At 37.5% G+C, this 18,821-nt stretch overlaps 1 protein-coding gene across 5 annotated transcripts in view; it reads left to right on the plus strand.

The window, feature by feature from the left end:
- The window catches only part of ZNF385B (zinc finger protein 385B), a 144,402-nt gene that overhangs the window by 50,018 nt on the left and 75,563 nt on the right, over positions 1–18,821 (plus strand). The window contains exon 1 of one of the 5 annotated variants that reach the window (XM_056496739.1): positions 13,763–14,014. The exons of 3 other annotated variants lie outside the window; for them this stretch is intronic. In XM_056496739.1, the coding sequence (XP_056352714.1) occupies positions 14,005–14,014 (10 nt within the window). In that variant the 5' untranslated portion in view covers positions 13,763–14,004. Of the gene's footprint in view, positions 1–13,762; positions 14,015–17,108; positions 17,211–18,821 lie in introns of those variants that run through there. One more of the 5 variants, XM_056496740.1, reaches the window with a different exon arrangement.

Raw genomic sequence — 18,821 nt, forward strand, 5'->3', positions numbered from 1 at the left:
ACTGAAGTGGGCAGAGAAGTGATACACTAGACATCTCAGGAGTGATAAATTATTTCAAGGAGTTACAATTGGAGTTGTGTATATCCATAAAATCATAAATTATTTGGTTCTTATTTCAGTTTATATCCTGTTATGTCCAAGCAGAGGAAGTTTGGAATTTTGCTTTGGAATATGCAAAATTCAGGATGACAGAATCTAGCAGGAGTGGAAGAGACAGGCTAGTTGAAGTCACTGAGAGAGATATGCAATACCTGGAAGTCTTTCATAAAATAATGTGGCATTTTACTTTCAGCTGTTTAAAATATGACATTTTTTTGTATAATTAGCATAAACTACTAAAAAACCCACTTTTTGGAGGAACATCTGGAAGTGTTTTATACGTCAAAGGCCCAAACTTTTGATACCTGTAAATGATGCTTTAGCAGTTTTGCTTGCCAATTGTATGTTGTGGCTGTAAATAAAACTATAATTTTCTTTCTCTTCCAACCAACAAAAAATATTTGATAACTACTTTTCAGTTGTTCATATGTAAGCTTAACAAGTGCACATAAAATGTTCTATCTGTGAAATTATTTGCGACTTACCACTGTCATAGCAAATGCCCTTAGAATTGTTTGGAGATATTTTGAGAATTTTTTACTTGCAGTTCTTCTCTCCTTTGTACAGGAGGAAATTGCAAGGAAGGTTTGAAAAAGTAAAAGCAACAAAGCTGAGAGTCTTTTTCTCATGCTTGTGGCATTGTTGTGGGGCTTTGGATATTTGGTTTTTTCAGCCTTATTAATGACCTTTATGGCCCTTGGCAAGCCTTAAAGTTACTTCCACTTTTGCCAGCTGAGAATGACTTGGCTATTGTCAGCATCTTGGAGGAGTTTCAGACTCACATGCTATCAGAAAAGTTCCCTCCAGAGATTACTCCTTATGAACCAAGGTGGCTTCAGCTGGAATACTGGATTGCTGACCATTTTTGTGTTACCTTTTTATGTAGAAGGATGACTAGGATGGTCCTTAGCTGCATTTGTGAAGAAGTGACAGCCTTCCTTGTTTAGTGTGTTAGGTAAAGGCTGTTCTGCATCTATTCAAGTACAACAGATGGCAAAGCTTCTCTACACAGGTGAAATGACCTGTGCCTAGATGATAACCCTGTTTTTCTCATGCTGCCAAAGGAAATCTGCATATCCACTCCTGTGAGTTGAATTTTTGTCCAGGTCATTTGTTTTGAATGGGTATTTTAATGTTCTTCATGGTTCCCAAACACAAACTGGGGTTTTTTCCTTCTATCTTTTCCAAATATAGCAGTTAAGTACCAAATTGCTGAAAATAGAAGCTAGGTAGGCCAATCTGCATCCATGGCAGGTGTTGCCATCTATTTCTCAAATGTTTTCTCTGGTGTGTCATTAAGCTTAGCTCAGCAGTGGCTGTTTCAGCATGTGCACATGATAAGCAGGCACACTGTGCTGGCACTGCTGGTACTTGCTCCCTTTACAGGCAGTAAGTACCAATATTCTGACTTTATTAAAGGGAAGCTGCTCCTGTTTGCAGAGCTGGTTTGTATTTTCAGCATTAAAAGGTTTATGATGGGGTGGCCATCAGACAGAAATTTCCTATGTCAGGGAAAGAGGAGGTGTGATCTGTATTTTCTCTTGTGAGAAAATCAGTTGATGCTCACTTTTACTGGCAGAAGGATTGACATTGGGGTGGAGGGACTGCTTTGCAAAGAGCCTTAAAAGTTCATCATCCAAACATGAGCTATGCTAGGGCTTGTCCTTATCTAGTGGTTAGTGTTCTCCCACCACTCATCTGTGCAGCAGGTTTTGGTGTGTTCAGAGTGCAGGCCTTCCCTTAGGCTGTGCAATAGCGGAGTCATCACTGGCTGCAGGCCAAGAGAGTTAATTTCTGCACTTCTGTTTAATGACTTAACATCAACCCTAATGTAGATTTTCACTCTGTCTTAGATGGTTGGTCATAATTACAATATCCAGATGCTGTCTTCCATTATTTGAGCATTATTTTCCCATTCTCTTCAGCAAGCTGTGTATTACCCAGGCTTGATTGGGGTGTTATGTACACTGAGCATGGCCTTACAGCAGTGTGGTCAGATGCATGAAGTGGTGTGATAGTCAAAACCAGAACACTGACAGATTCTAAAGCAAACCAGGAGTTGCACTGCAACCAGGGTAAATATTTGACTAAAAATGAGACAGTATGTAAGACTGTGCTGTAGAGACTTATTAGCCATATCTGAAAAGAGCTCTGAAGGACAATCCTATTGATTCTGTTCTTATCTTGATGACCTTGTAGGTTGAGTTAATGGTTTCTAAACTCAACTGATGAGTTTACAGGACAATTCTGTTTGTCTCCAGTCAAGGAGAAAGGAAAGTAATGTAGAGTTGAAAAATAAACTCTTAAGATTTTGTTCACTCTCTTAACATTCAATATATATTTTGATTTGCATGGGTGTAGAATCAATGAAAACATAGTAACTTTAAAATCTAGACGACTGAAATGTAATTCACCAGCATTAAATTATTTATTTCTCAAATCTTATGACTTGGAAGTCATCTGGAATTACAATAGGCATTATCACACTTGGCTAATAGACATTTTTAAAGAAGCTGGAGTTTGATGAGGATGGGGAAAAATGAGTCTGGTCTTGCTGATGTAAAAACCAGGCTGTTTCTCACCATGGCACTCCTGGTGTGGCTTGTAAGGCAGAATATGTTTTTGCCTGCCTGTGGATAGTTGTACCTGGATAGGAAGCCATTTTTTTGGGTAGTAGGGCTTCAGAATCGTTTCAGAGAATGATCTTTTGTGCCAGATCATTAACTGATTTTAAAATTGTCACAGCTTCTGTAAATCCAGACATAAAAGCAAGTATGCAGAATTTCATGTAGCTAACTGCTAAGATACATCTGATTTTCAGCTCCCACGTGGCATAGTGAACTTCACCTTCATACATAATGTTGTTAAAACTTGGATGTTTTATAGATGAAGAGGCTGTTGCTCTGTTGTAAATGTTAACTATGAGAGCAGTCTGCATAAGATCAAGAGGCACTAAGGGATAATGTAATTGAAATTTTTCAAACAACCATATCTGTTTCAGAATGAAGATTCATCATAGAAAAAAAAAAAAAGACAAAATTGATCTCACAGTTTCAGCATAATTAAGATTTTTGCCAGTGGCTACTATGGGGAAACTTTCTTAAATATTTTACCCTTACCCCTTTGAAAGTCTTGATGTTAGATGAGCAGGATTTTCATTCTACAGCTACTTGATTAAGCAAAAGGAGTCTGATTTCCAAACTTATATCAATGAGGATCAGAGCTATCATTAGCATTTACCTCTTTTTTTTTCTTTCCTTTCCTGATGGAAAGATCCTGAAGTCAATCAAGATGAGGGGAAATTTTGTTAAAGCATAAAGTGTTTTGTTCTTACTAAAAAGTTAAGTAAAAAACCCTAAGAAACTACATAATCATATATCATTATATAAAATATATATAGAAAGTAAAATAAGCTTGGGGAATTCACTTTATTCGGTACAGATTTAAATTATGTAAATAAATTTGCTCTTGGTAGCTTACACATTAGTATTCTCTTCAGTAAGGTGGTTAAGCATGCTTAAGTATGACCTCTGCTTTGCCCAGGCAAGCAACAAAAATAAAAATAACACAACAAATTTTAAAAGGTGTAAAGAGGGAAATAGGGCTTCCATTTTTACAGATTGTTTTGTTTCAGGTCAAGTAAGATTAATGATAATATGCAGAGGCTTCTGTATAAAAATTCCATCTATTGTGACCAGTATTAATGCTCTGTTTAAAGTGAACCCTTGACCTCTTCTATGTTACTGAGGTCTTTGAAGCAGTCTTAGCAACATCCACTTGATTTATTATTTGAAGATGTCTGAGCAGGAAGCTATGTCTATGTTTTAAGGTAGACTCTTGTATTAATGAGCAAGTTTCTCATTTCCTGAGCCAGTAAAATTTAGCAAAAATTTTTTATGATGCCTTTTTTTTTTCTCCTTTAAGTGCCAGTGCTTCTAACTCTCTACTGCACAGAAAAGGGTTTAAAGCAGGTGTAGACCTCTTGGCTGAGAATTTATTATGGTCTATCTTTTTATCCTAACGTGAGAGAGAGGAAATGATGTGATGTTGTTTATGTTAACACATAACAGAGAGGAGATAATTTAAGTAAAACAGTAGGCAATATTGTAATAATAAAGTTCACATGAAGTGAAAGGAGGATGGAAGAACATGCCAGAGTAATGTAATATACTGAAATTTGATAATAGCTTCATTTTGGTGAGCTAAATATCTCCTGAATAGACACCACAAAAATCAATTGCATTGATTTGTTTTTTTAAATGTCTTTTTGGTATCATCAGCTTATATGAGCATACTTATAATCTTTATTGTGACATACTCTTGCAAAACTGGTTAATCATAGTATCAGAGAACAGCTCAGGTTGGAAGGGATCTTGAAAGACCATCTGGTCCAAGCTTTCCTGGGAAGGGGAGTCATGGTGAGATTATCTAGCAGCTTGTCCACATCTTGAAACCTTCAGTGATGAGAATTCCATCATATTCCTGGAGAGGTTGTTGCAGTGAATTCTTCATCTCACTGTAATTTTCTGTCATGAAAAGATGAAGCATCTCCCAGTGTACTTCTCACACCTTGTCTTTTCCATGTGGATCCTCATGGAGAGAAAGCCTCCATCCCCTTTTTGACTGTCCTTTAAGTACTGAAATTCTGTTACGAGTTCACACCCAAGCCTTCTCTTTTCCAGGGAGAAAACTCCAGCTCCTTCAGCCTGTCCTCGTAGGGCAGGTTCTCCAGAACTTTGATCACCATTAAGGGTCTTCATTGGACCTTTCCATTCTGTCCACACCTTTCTTGGTTTGTTGGGGTTAGAACTGTACACAGTACTGTGGGTGCAGCCTGACAAGCACTGAGTAGATTGAGATGATCACATTTCTGTCTCTGTTTATAAAGCCCCTGTTGTCTGAGGATTGAAGCTTAATCTTAATTAAGATTAAACATACTGTTTTTTCATAGTGAGATTTCAAAGTGATTGAGATGACCAGAGTTTGTTATGCTGTTTTGCAATCTCTGTGTTTGGATTTACAGCCAGTAATGTCAGATGTGGTTTTTATTTTGTTCTCTTCTTTGTGTGAGTTGTTATGGATGGATGGTGTCCACTGCTCTGTAATGAAAAGCGAGGATATCTGTGCTCCTCAAGAAGTGGATGTGAGGTTGCAAGATATATTTCTGTGCTGGTCTTTATGTCACTCTGTTTCATATATGAAAATAGAAGGTTATGTGAAGAGTTGTGACAAAGCTGCTCTGGCTTTTCATTGCTTCTCAAGTTTCAGTCTTGATCCAAATCTGGCTCTGGTAAGGAACACTTGTCTCATTAGTCAGTTTTTCTCTTGTCAGGAGCCAGCAATGCTGACTGAAACAAATGAACTGTTTGGGAGGGGTAGACAGAAGAACACTTGTGTGCCTGACGTCAGAGATCTCCAAAAACAAAATACTGAGTTACCTTTTTGCTGATTTCCTAACGTGGAGCTACTGTATTTCACAGTTCTGTTGCTGCCAATCTTAGGTGTTTATTTACAATTTTGGGAGAGAATTGCTTGGCTGAAGGTTCAATTTATTTCCAAAGATGGCAGAAATTTTCTGTAAGGGTGATTTTCTAAGTTCAGGAGGTACTCACATCTTTCCTGTCATGTCTTTGAGAATGGCTGCCCTGTGCAGGTTAACCCACTAAAGACACAATATGCTTTGGTGGTCTGTATTCTTCACAAAGGTGTTGAAGGATGTGAGCTCTTGGTTTATAGGATTTGACATTGAGTTAATTATGCAGGCTCTTCCTTTCTGTGAGTTATCTTTTATATGAAACCTATACTCCTTTCTAAAGTAGTTATTTTCTCACGTGCAGCATATATTTAATGATTTGAGATGCCAAATTAAACACTCATTTACCTGTATGTGTGGTGTTTCTTGTAGGAGTTCAGTCAGTTTTACTCTTTCTCAAGTCTCCATCTCAGGAGCAATTTTTTTTTAAGAAAACCTGAAGTGTGTGCAAAATACAGAAACAGTAAGATAATATCCTGATTAAATAATTGTAGGTACGTTGAAAGCAGGTGAGGTTGTTTCTCATACTGCCCCTTCACTAAGTGAAGGCACTTGCTGAAGTACTTGTTTTAACCAGCAATATTGTAGAGCAGACAGCAAACTCAAGCTACACAGTTAATCTGTCCAGACAGTAGTTTGTTTATATAATCATTTTATAGATTTTTCTATATCAATTTATTATTTATAATTTGCTTCTAAAGGAGACATAGAAAATATCTTATTGAAATTTTAAATATTTTGGTAGTCATTATGATATCTTTCTCAGGTGTTTAGTATGGTTCTACAGCTGTCAAAATGAGCAGAGTTCATAAACTGACTCATTTACAGCAAGTGACCCTCTGCACACTTCAGTTAAAACTGCCTTTCTAAACTTTCAACATTCTCTTTAAGAACACAATTATTATGATTTTTTTAAACTGGTAAATACTGAGTAATGTCCACTATTATTTTTTGCTGAGCCCAACAGGCCAGACATACATATGCAAAGTGAAAGATTCATGGGAATAATATTGTACATTGTTAGAGACATGATGTGTTCATTCATCTGAAAAACTTTTTCATGGAGAAAGTCCTTATATGTTTAAAAGACAAAGTAAATTGTCTCAGTTTTCCATTAAATTTAAGTGCTGCTAGATGCCAAAATGTTCTGTGGCTAAGGGAGATACTGGCTGTACTACAGAGTCCACCTCATTCAGGTTGTAGTTCATCTGGTCCTGGATGTTTGCTCTTCATGTTTCATTGTGTGCCAGTGCACAGACCTTCCCCACTGAACTGGCTCACTCAACAAAAGCTGTCTTTCTTGTAGTGTCACCTACAATTTGGGCACATATAAGCACCATTCACTTTGCTAGGTTTTTCCTATATTTTTAGGGGGAATCCAGCTCATCAGGGCAGCCTAAATTAGTACTGTATGAGCAGAGGTGATTGCAGCTGTGGTTCTATACTATTCATTTAAAGAGAGTTTGGGTTGTGATTTCTTTTGAGGGTACCTCAGACTTAAACTGAGGTGAAGCTGAAGAATTGCAGAAAGACAGCTGGCCTACTTTTCCAAGGACACAGTATCTGCAGTTTCTTTCGGCTTCTGTGCAGTTTCAGAGGATCAGTGCTTTGGGAAACAGGGTTGAATGGCAGATAATAGTGAAATAGCCCTCAGGAATAATCATTATATTAGGGAAGGCTTAGTCAAATAGCTTTACATTTTGATATTTTGATATTTTTAATAATAATGATGAAATAACCTAATTTGAATGGTATTTTGAAATTTTAAAAAATGCATATGCATGTCTGTTGTATTAAAAAAAATGTGATTCTTATCTGTTTTCTGTATGATAATTAGAAGCTCAGTTATGTTTTTATGGGAGTAAATCTGCATCCTGTCATGCATTGCAGTATGTTGGTACTTTGCCAAAAGAGTGGCAGACTGCAGTGCTATGAATCTTTTGAAGTCCAAACAAACTTGTTTCAAGAAAATCAGAGAAAATGCTTGCCAATCTGACTGAGGAAATCCAAATTACTTCAGTTTATGATTAATTAAGTTAGGTTGCTTCAAAATTCATAACACGTGCCTGGAATGACCTTACTTAATGCTATCAGTACTTTAAATATCTCTGGAGAGCTTGGATTAGCTGACTGAGTATCCCCTTAGAGAAAGGAAGTCCCAGGTGAGCTTGTTGTTCCCAAAGGGATAAAATGGGGACATCTCAGATGCCCTGAAGAAAATATATACCCAAGTGCATGTGATGAAAGGTAGCTGAGGTATCAAGGAAGAGTCTTCGCGGTTAAAATTTCAAGATTAGTATTTTATCCAGATTGAGAAATGGAGGATGTCATGTATACAGAGCAAATATAACCTATAGAGAATGCTTATTAAATATAACAGGATTCAGAGTTAATGTTTCAGGATGAAGTTGCTCTGAGATGTTGCTGTGATTTTTGAACTGTAGTAACATAACCTACACAATTCCTGTGGTGATTTTAGAACTGTGAGTTTTGGAAGCTGTGAAGCAAATGGGTGGAATTTTCCATCAAAATGGTATAGGTGGAGGTTTGACAGCAGAGCCACTGCTGCAGCACTGTTCCTGGAGCTGGGGTGTGTTGTTTTTCTTCTATCCTATGCCTGGAAATTTTCAGCCAGCTTCCATCTATCTTGCACTTGCTCATACACAGCTTTGGGAACATATGCTTGTGTTTATAGTAGATATATATATATACACTTGGGGAGTCTCAGAAATATTTGAATGACTGTGTGCATCTGTGAACCTGCAAACCTTTGGGATGGATTTTAACAGGTGTAAATCTACTTCTAATTCTGATGTGTCTGAACACATGCCACCTCTCCATAGCCCATGCACACAATTTGATGACTTTGTGAAAAAAGAAGGCTGGCTGCCAAAAAAAATTAACCCTGTGTCTTGTGTCACTTAAGCAGTTTAAATGACTTTCACACCTAAGGCTGAAATAAAAATGAGCTACTACTTGTCACCATGCTCTGAGAGACTGGTCTCTGTTGAATAAAAACATCCATCTGCTTCAGAAAAATTTTACTACAGTCGGCTGTGTCCTACTACACAAATCCAGCTGCCTGACCACAGAAAAAATCCTCCCAGTGCAGTGCAGAGCCCTTGGTCAGCATCTCACATGCATCTTCCATGTCCAAAATAGCCCTGGCACGGATTCTTTTGTGCTGGGTGGTTCCATTCCGTCAGCTTTCTCCCTTCCTGTGGTCTGAAATGTGGTTATGCTGATGCAAGAGTGTATTTTCTTTCCAGCTGGCTCTGCAGTGGGTGCCATTGATCTGATGTTTTACAGATATACTGAAACCCAGAGTCCAGGAGGAGATATTGTGCAATCCTGGGGGAAGGGGAAAAAAGAGGATTAAAAAAAAAAAAAAAAAAAAAAAAAAATCCAGGTACTAATTCAAGCATCAACAGAAAGGAAAAAGATTTGGTATGCAAGAAGAGAAAACAAAAGAAGAGAGGAAGAGAGGCCAATATGATCATAGTTATGTGCAATGGAATGTGAATTTAAGCAGAGAAAGGATAGATGGAAAGACCAAGAAAAGGAAAACTGTAAGTGACAGAGGAAGGACTGAAGGATAGGGAGTTTGTGAAATGTGCAATTCCTACCCAGCTTGAAGAGGCTGTGTGGGAGAAGATTGGAGCCAGTACACAGTCCACAGAAGAACAGACATCTCACTTCACATTTACAGAGTATGGGTAGAAATTAAGTTTTTTGGATCGTGCCAGTTAAACAGCTCAGCCCCTGAAGACAGAAGACTTTGTTCAGCCTCTGTTTTATCATTTTCTGAACACAAATGCTCAGGGAGTCATACTGTGTCATACCTGCACCCAGTTGAAACACCTGGCTTAGAACTAGGCTGTACAGGCTTCCAGCCCTGCATTTTCTCAGAAGTGATTTCACCTGTAGAAACTTCCTGTTGTGCCCTGTCATTAAACAAGAATGTTTAATGCCCATTCAGGAGGGAGGTGGTAAGTTAAAATCTGAACAGAAAGAGATACTGATATTTTGGATAACTCTTCCAATAAGATCCCTTAATTAGTGAGCCTATGAGTCAAGAATGGTGGTTTTTTATGTGGTTTAGTTTCTTTTTTCTGTTTCTTCTTGCATCTGAGTGCTATGCTTTTCATAACAAAAAACTCAGATGGTCATTTGGAGTCAGTTTGAGCTGTCAGTTTATGTTATACCTGGATGCATTGCTTGTTTCTTATACCTCCACTCTCAGTAAAACAGTCTTGTTGCTTTTTGCCTATGTTCAAATTTTTTGGATATTAGTGCTTGCAAAAAAAAAAAAAAAGCGTGTTTGGGTTTTTGGGGGAGTGGAGATTTTGTTTGTTTTGTGGGGTTTTTAATAATTCCTAAGGCTCTTAGTCATTCATAGGATTTGAATGTATTTTCAAACTAAATAATGTGTCAGAAGGTTGTGTTGAATTTGCTTTTTCATGTTGGCACTAATGTTTTTCTTATTTTTTTATCATTAATGTGACATTTTTGTGACTGTGACCCACTCTACTTCCATTTGATGACTTGCTAATACCTGTTATCCCTTAACAACAGAGGATGGCAATTAAAAAAATTATCCACATGGAAATTTTTATATCACCTCTCCCATGGCCTTTATTGGGTTTTCATATTTTTAATACCAAAGGCGTGGATTTCAAGATAGTTAAAGATGGTCTTTCAAGGTATTCACAATAGTGAAGTCAAATAATTTCCATGGAAGTCAGAGAGTCGTTCTTCCTGGTATAAACATGCTCCACAATATGCCCAAGATGTAGAAAGTTCTTTCAGCAACCTGAATCTGTGTACCCTGCTCCCTTTTCCTCTTTCTCTGAGAGTGTTTATGCTTTTGCTTAAGGAAAAAAGCTTCCTCAGCCTGACTGTGTGCAATTCTTTGCATCAGAATTTGGGAATTTCTGGAGTATGTGTGTTGATTCTTCCTCAGTGGCAAAGTGCTTTGCAAATGGCATTGGACGGGTGAGTCTTTGAGGGATTCGTTTGTTTGGGATTTTTTTAATGGTGTGTCATCACTTTATAAAAGAAAAATATGTATTTCAAGAGTAGTGTCACTGGGATTCATCTCTTGTGATGGAATAGCTGCTTTTCAGCACCAGTGAAGATGACTGAACTAAGTAAAATGATCAGAATAGAACATGCTTAATAGAAGAGATTTGTCATTATTCAGCAGTACATATCTTTTTGGCCTTGGGAAAGTCACAGATGCTTTAATTCACTTTGCATAAAAGCTGAGATAATAAGTAACCTATTCAAAGTGCTCAAAATGTCGCTTCTCCAGCTTCCATGTAAAAGAGAGAAAATACAGAGGGGAAGAATTTGAAGTACGAACTTTGAGTAAAAAAAATAGCCACCACCTGAGTGTCTTGGCAATTGAGCTGTTCAGTGTCAACTTTCCTTTCCTTGACTACATGAGCTGCTTGTGGCTGACACCTGAGTGCATTTGTCCTCAGATAACCTCTTCAAGAGGCCTTTCTTTTCTTGTAGCTCTGTGGTTCTAATGTGCAAACTTTTTTGCTCTCTCTTCCCCTTGCTTAGATGTGTGGTGTGGTTGTGATACTTGCAGTAACACTGTACCCCTGTGTTCTGGAAGGTCATCACATCATAGGTTTTTGGAAACAAAAATGCATTCATTTTTTTGTTTAATTTTTTTTTTTGGTCTGTTTTGCTTTCATCTTGATGCTTTTGCTGTCTTTTAATCTCTCCTTCTGGTATAATAACATTTGCTCTTTCATTGCGTTCTTCTCACATGTATTAGATTGTCTTTAAACCTTCCCCCCACACCTTTCTCTTCTACATTCCACTTTCTCCTTTTTCTCTTCCAGCCACCTCTCCTCACCCTTGTGACTTCTGCATCTATAATGCAGTAGCTGCATGACTGTCTCAGACTGTTGCTCCAGAAGGAATTGCTGTTGTCCTTTCCTGCTCACTCATGGCACCTCTGCTGTGCTTGCACAAGTGCACTGATGCCCTCAACACCCAGAGTCCATCATGCTCGTGGTGTGGGGAGGCCTTGCATGCTGTTATGGGTCTCTGAAGAGACCTTCTCAGACAAAAAATGTCAGGGCATCTCCAAAATCTTGGGGCAGATTGAGTAGATGAGACTTAGCATTGTTTAAAGGGCAGGGAAGAGAAAACTTGTTAAAACTGTGACCCTTTGTGGTTGGAGATCTCATTTTAGATGTGAGCTAGGGGGCAGGCTGAGACATTAAATCTGACATTGGTGTGTCCTAAGACCTTCCTCTGAAACCAAGGTCTAGCTCAACACCCTTCTGTGAGACAGGGTGTTCTATGCTAGTAAGAGGACATAGAAAGGAGCTACGGCATGCTAAGCTAGATAAATTAAACTAGCACATTGTAATGGTTTTAGCAAGGAAATATCAAACACTGCCAAAAAAAGAGACCCTGCAGTCATTGAGCAAGTGGAGAGAGTGGGGGAGCTGTGCCTCCAGTCTGGGGGAGTTACAGTCCTTGCTGTTTTGTCTTTCTGTACTGCATAAACCTACCACGTGCTTATGCAATGTGTAAGGCTCTTCTGCAGTTAACAGTGAAATTAAAGGAAAAAATCCCTCAGTCATCACAGAAAATGCAATTATTATTATCAGCATGAGAGAACAGAGTATTTATTGAGAATATTGGTCACCTTGTGAAGTCATCAGAGTCTATATAAAACCCACATAAAATTTCACAGAAGTTTGGTGTTGCCAATCCCAAGTATGCAATGAGAATGAGTCACATCTTCCCAGATTTGCTTAATAATAAGAGATGTTTCTTTTTAATTTGGTTTGATTTTTATTTGCCTTTTTAAATCAAAGCTGAGTCATGTTTTCCACTGCTAGCAATGTCCACAATTTTTTTTTCTCTCTTTTTTTTTAAGAAAGGGACTTTTTTAACAAGAGTACCAAATATTTCAGGACATGTAACAAGATTATGTAGCTGCTGCCAACTCACGTTAGCAGGTAATTATCCAAGTAATCCCCCTTTAGTGCAAGGGAGGAGTAGGAGGTTGTAGAATAAAGCAAGATTAAGCTAAATTTTCATATGTGCTGTTTTGAGTAACCAATAGTCATATACTAGAGAAGAGTGTTGTCAGTGAAATAATAGACTTTATTCAGGACTGGGTACAAATTTAATTTTGTCACAGAAATTCTATTTAGTGTTTCTAGAGGCATGAAAATGTCTTCCAAGAAGTTTACTTTTTAAATCCATCTTTTGCCTCTCTTCTCATTCCTTCACTTTTATGAAAAACAAATGAGAAGATTAAGTAAATCTTTATCTATTTAACACAAAACACTAAAGTGGAAGGATTACATACAAAATTTCTTCTGTAATCTTTATTTCCCTCTAAAGAATTATCTGACATAACTGCTAGCTGCATCAGCTAAAAATCTATTCCCTATGATCTTGGACAACCTCTCTCTCTTTTTTAATTAATTTTTTTAAAAATTTTGTTTTTAATAGAACTCTTTCCATCCAGTATCCTTACTAGAATGTGCTTGAAAAAATTATTTTGAAGAATCAGAAGTTCTTTGCAGACCCCGGATGAGGTGTACTGACACAGCACATCCCAATGTTAGGGGCTGCATATTGGAGAAATCCCAGTGCCTTTTGCCTCTATAATATGAGGAGAGATATTTTTCCTCTTCATTGCTAAGTTTAATTGTGGGCAGGTAGACTGTGATCAATGTTATTAGGCAGTAGGTACTTGCCATGGTAGCAGCAGCAGCATTCTGAATAGTTTTTTTGCTTGTCCAATTTGGTCTTGTAGGTGACTTTTGAATTAAATAAAAAGTCCCTTACCAGCTCCCTGTTTGTATTTCTTTAAAAGAAGTCTTTTGTATTGGAGCAGACAAATTCAGCTGTAATGAAATTAAGCTTAATGGAAAGATGGGACATTTACTTTTGCAAAATTTGCCTACCATATAGATTTTTCTTCACACACTGTATTAGTTCTGTAAGTAGTTTTTCTCTTGCTGAAAGATAGGCAACTAGTTTAAAACCAATTGCAGGACAGATATACTAAAGTATATTAACTTTAAAAATTTTACTGAATTGACTACTTTCTCTTTCTTTATGCTTTTGTTACCTGGAATTAAGGTGGCACCAGCTGCCGCCTGTCTGCATCACTTGTGCATAGCCTGAAGAGGTATCATTCACCAGTGGGAGTGAAGTAAAGTGTCCCAGCAGCTTTGTGGAGCAACACACATTTCTCAGCAGCACAAGTTCAAACTCTACTCAAGGCTTACACCAAGCCAGACAGGAGCTTGTGAGAACATTTCTTTTGCTAGATCTATTGTGCAGAACTTTCTATTCTGCTGAACTAACTGTAGAAGAGAAACATGCTTCTGGGTAAGTAATTCCATGTGGAGGCTGAAATCTGTCTTTCAAGCAGCTGCATAATAGAGTGCTGTATGCTTGCTCCAGCTGTATGGAAGGAGAAATGTTTAGCTGATTTATTTTTAATAGGAATCCATTAGTGAAAGCTGTACTCATTTGCTGCAGTTTAGGAACAGAGTAGTCAAATTTGGAAATCTTAGCACTGTGGGTGACTATGATCTATTTTTTTTGATACTTCTTATCTTTGGGTAAACTGCACCAAAGAAATACAAATGCCAGAATCAGCATTTGAACTTTCTTCTCCATGTTTAGATGGTAATCGTGACATTTTCTGAAGGAAGGCTCTAAATGAAAACTTTTGCTAGTAAGTCCAGAAGAAGAATATATGTCTTAAATATAAAATGTTTCTTATTTGTGAGTCTACTGATGGTTCACTGCAAAAAATTAATGCTTAATTATTGCACGTATGTAATTCTCTTATCATTATGCTGCTAAAATCTGTTGTCTAATATTATTTATATAATAGCTTTAATAAGCACAAATAGTAGTAGCATTTGAAATAGGGGATGCCTTCATGTGTTTTTTAAAGAACAGCTTGAAATTATTAAGTTTCTGAATTGTTAATGTGTTGCAGATTATACAGCAGTGCTTAACTGCAGTGTTAAAATGTGCATGATGCATTCAGAAAGTTCCTCTTAGAGTGCCTTGTTAGGTCAAAAACATAAATGCTCTCTTCTGTCCTCCAATTCTGTTTACAGTTAGATTATTAACTTGCACAAAGCACCTTTAATATTTTTTTTTTCATACGAGGCAACCTTGACTGGAGGAATGTCATTGGTAGGTTTTTCTGCTGTTGAAATAAATAGTAATAGAATGCTCATTTTCTGTGGTTTGAATGTTTAAATTACTTTTTGTTCTAAGTATCATAATCCTTGGTATGTAGTAAATTGCAAAATTAGTCTTATAGGATTCCTTTAAGATTGCTTTTAAAAGCAATCCTATAGGATTGCTTTTAAAACTGCTGTGTAATATTTCTCTTTTTTTTTTTACCTAAACTGGTGTGTGATTATTGACCTTTTTTTTTTTTTTTTTTTTTTTTTGTTACTGTCACCTTATTTAACTTTCTAAAGACAAGAAAACAGCCTGAAGATGTGCTTTTGGGAGGCAGAATTTAAAGTTAGTGCAGAATTTAGCTAAGTCAGGTTGAGTTGATGAGATTTCAGCAAACTGGGTTGCATGTTTGTATGTGCTTCAGGACTGTTAATACAGCTATTTTATAAGCATTTGTCCCTTGTCCTTTTTCTCTCCATATATGTGTCTGTGACATTGTTTTTTTGTTTTCTTTGATGATCATAGTTTTATGCCTTGCGTGCTGGATTCTCTGTTGTAGGGAATTGCTTTCTGGCTTTTCTAGACCTTTGCTTCTCTGTCATTTTGTATGTTCAGATACAGTCATGATAGTAATTTGCTGTGTTGCACAGAGATACATGTTGCAGCAGACTTAACAGAGAAGCCTGAGAGAAACCTGGTTACTTGGTGGTTCCTGTTTTTCTTTTACTTGATTTCAGCAATCTCTATTTAGAAATGTGTTAATTCACACAGCAATTCACATCTTCCATTCAGCCTCAAGATGCTTTGTTAAACATCACCAGACACAGTTTCCCTGTGCTACCATTATCATGGTAATGTCTAGACTTACATTTATCTTTGGCTTCCCAGCATGGCTTATCTGAGAGCCCACTGCAGGGCAGTGCAGACAGCCCAGAAATCTTGGGTTGTTCCTGCCTGCTGGGAGACAAGGCATAGGCAGTGGACAGTCCATGCTGGCCAGGCATCTTCTATCTGCAGCTTTGGCTAGCAGGTAGCAAGCCCAAAATGGTTTGCCAGCTGAGAGAGAAAAGGGAGAGTCCAAAAAATTGTATCAAGCCTTTGGGGACAGTTGGACTGGGATTAAAGCAAAGGTGAAAATTCTGTCTATTCAGAGTGGGAAAAAACCCAAACCCAACAAAACCAAACAAATCAAAAAAGAAAACCCCAATGAACAACAAACCCCCAAACAAACCATACTCAACTAACCAAAAAAGTTCCAGTTTTAACCCATCAAAACTGCTTTATACAGAACATGCAGCTCTGTTACACTGAGAGGGAGAATCTCTTGAGAAGGGAAACCTTATAAAACTTGGAAACTTGTGCACCAAGTAAGATAGGAATTTTGGCAAGAGCTGAGCAATACAAATGCTGGCAGATGGGGGAAAATGTCTGACCTGTGCTGGTACTAATGAGGATCTTGCTTTTGAGGAAGCAGGGACCAGAACTGAGCCACAGGGACAAGAGATAGCAGTGGGGGTCAGGAAGGCTCCTGGAAAAGGAGGGGCTTGATCAGAGCTCTGCACTTGTGGGAGGAGTAAAGAAGCATAATCCATATCTACAGAAGTAGTCTGCTGTCATTTTCCCAATTATACCTTATAAAGACAGTAATTTAAAAAAGAAAGATGAAACCAGCCTTATAGGTAACCTAGAATTTCAGTAATGCAGCCCTGGTAGTGAACAGAGTACAAATAAAATTTGTACCAAAGATTTTTGTTTAGATAGATGAATATCCCAGATGCATGTATGGATTTCTTGGTTTTGCAAAGGAATATTGAAAATTTGGCCTTTGGGGAGAAGATGGTTGTATGTGCTGTAATATTGATATGTTTTGAGCAAGTTTTAAAATTATATTCTGTGGCTGTAGAGAACATTGACATCTTTTGGATGACTTATTCAAATATTCTTCTGGTTGATGGTATATTTGTATTTGAATAAATTCAGGAAAGATTCATCCAAAGCTGTTTCAATCCAGTACTGCTTTAAAGAAACAGGAAAATCTAATAATTTTATCACTTAAAGCTGCTTAAACCTTCAGGGGAAAAAGGGTTACTACTCAAATTTCAGATGAAAGGAGTGTTTTGTGAATTCATCTGTGTCATGTATTCATACCTGAATTAAAATGAGCCATGATGTACTGCACTTTCTCAGGAGCATTACATAAACTTCCTTGTTCTAAAACATGCACAAATTTGAAATGTGCAAACAGAACTGAAAGAAACTTTGCAGTAGTTTCTCCACAAGCAGGAAGCCTAATATTTACACAACAATCAATAGAGTAAAGAGCACGGAGACAAGCAGCACCCTCTCCTACAAATGTTGGTTTAGCTGGTAAAAAAAGGTAGGATCTATCTGAACAACAACTTGCTTTTAGCTCGACCTTTTTGGTTGGGGATGGGTTTGGCTTGAATTCTGCAGAAGCTGGTTGGCCATGATTTGGGGCCGTGCAATTAAAACAAGGGATTGTTTTTTAGTTTGCTGTATTTGGTACAGTTTTCTCCTGCTTTAATTCTGGGATTTTGATCAGGTCTTTTGATAGGGTTTTGGTGAGACTAATGAAGATTAGTTAAAGAAAAAACAGACCTGATACAGCTTGCTTTGCAGAAAAAAAGGAGTTTATTTCTGTACGATTAACTTATCTGTTTCTCTAATTCTCTGCTGAAATATTTATTTGTTTGTCCTGTGTGCCTTTTGGGAAACTTTTGTCCTCACTGTGGGCAGAAAGGTAGAAGTGCAAGAATGGACTGATCTCAGTGCAAACCAGAAAGGGACAAGAAAGGACGGGGGACAGTATATTTCTTGTTATTCTCTGATCTACAAGCCCAATATTATCTTACAATAAAAGATGGCAATTTTCAATTCCAGCAAAATGTTGCTGAATCCAGGAAACTGTAAGAGGAAGCAAAACATGTCTTTGTACCACTTGTTTTCATTATCCTTCCTGTGAGAACTCTGAAAAATATTGTTTTTCCCTCAGTTCAGTGGGTAGGAACAATGTCTAGTCACATGTGCTACCGACAGAGAATGCTTTACAGAAAAACCTGCCTGTCCTCAAACCCCTGGAAAAAACCTGTCCATTGGAATGAGAGGAGGCAACTGGGGTATTGAGGCTGAGCTAAATTGTTGGGGTTTGAGTGGACATTTTGCTCTCTTACTTGGGTGGTTTTTCACTGCTGCAGGGGTTTTAGGGACCAGGTATGTGAATGTTCTGGCTATGGCATCAGCCTTAGAAATCATATGCTCCTTTCAGAGGCTGGTCAGAGTTTCTGGGAGGTTGCTGAAATCTTTCTGAGGCAAAAATGAGGATAGAGAAAGATGATTTTTGACACTTCAGATGGTACATCAGTACACCAATGATTGGCTGGACAGGCTTAGCAAATTCTTTCATGTACCAAAAGTCAGTGAAAATATGAGAAATTCCCTCAAAATGTTAAGAATCCATTGCAGTGGACAACATGAGATAATATTAACTGGGTAATATCTATCAGTTTTAATTTGTTAAAGCTTATATGCACTCAAGTTACTTATAATAGCTGTTCTCAGAAGTGACTTGAAGTTTAAAGCAATAACAGAATTTTAAACTAGGCAAGGAAAACTTCAGCTAATTTACATAAGTTACTGAGAAATGCGGTCTTGCAATAAAAAGAAATGTGCAAACCTCCTAGTTAAATGTGTTGCTTGTTGTATAATACAAACCAGATAGTGAAGTTCACCTCAACTATGAAACCAAATTTGATTTTATAGACTTTGCAGTTGAAATCTCTTTTTTATTAGGTAATTTCATTAACAGTTATTAGCAAAGAGAAAGGTACCTCAGTCTTCCATGTTTCAAAGGGTAGTGCACCCCAAGGAACTTTATATACACCCTTTTGGCATAGATCCAAACCAATGTCCAGTGTTCTCTGTTAAAGCAGATTGCTTCACTTGAAGAGGTAGAGACTGGTATGACAGT

The sequence above is a fragment of the Oenanthe melanoleuca genome, chromosome 7 (genome assembly GCF_029582105.1).
Source record: "Oenanthe melanoleuca isolate GR-GAL-2019-014 chromosome 7, OMel1.0, whole genome shotgun sequence".
Lineage (NCBI taxonomy): Eukaryota > Metazoa > Chordata > Aves > Passeriformes > Muscicapidae > Oenanthe > Oenanthe melanoleuca.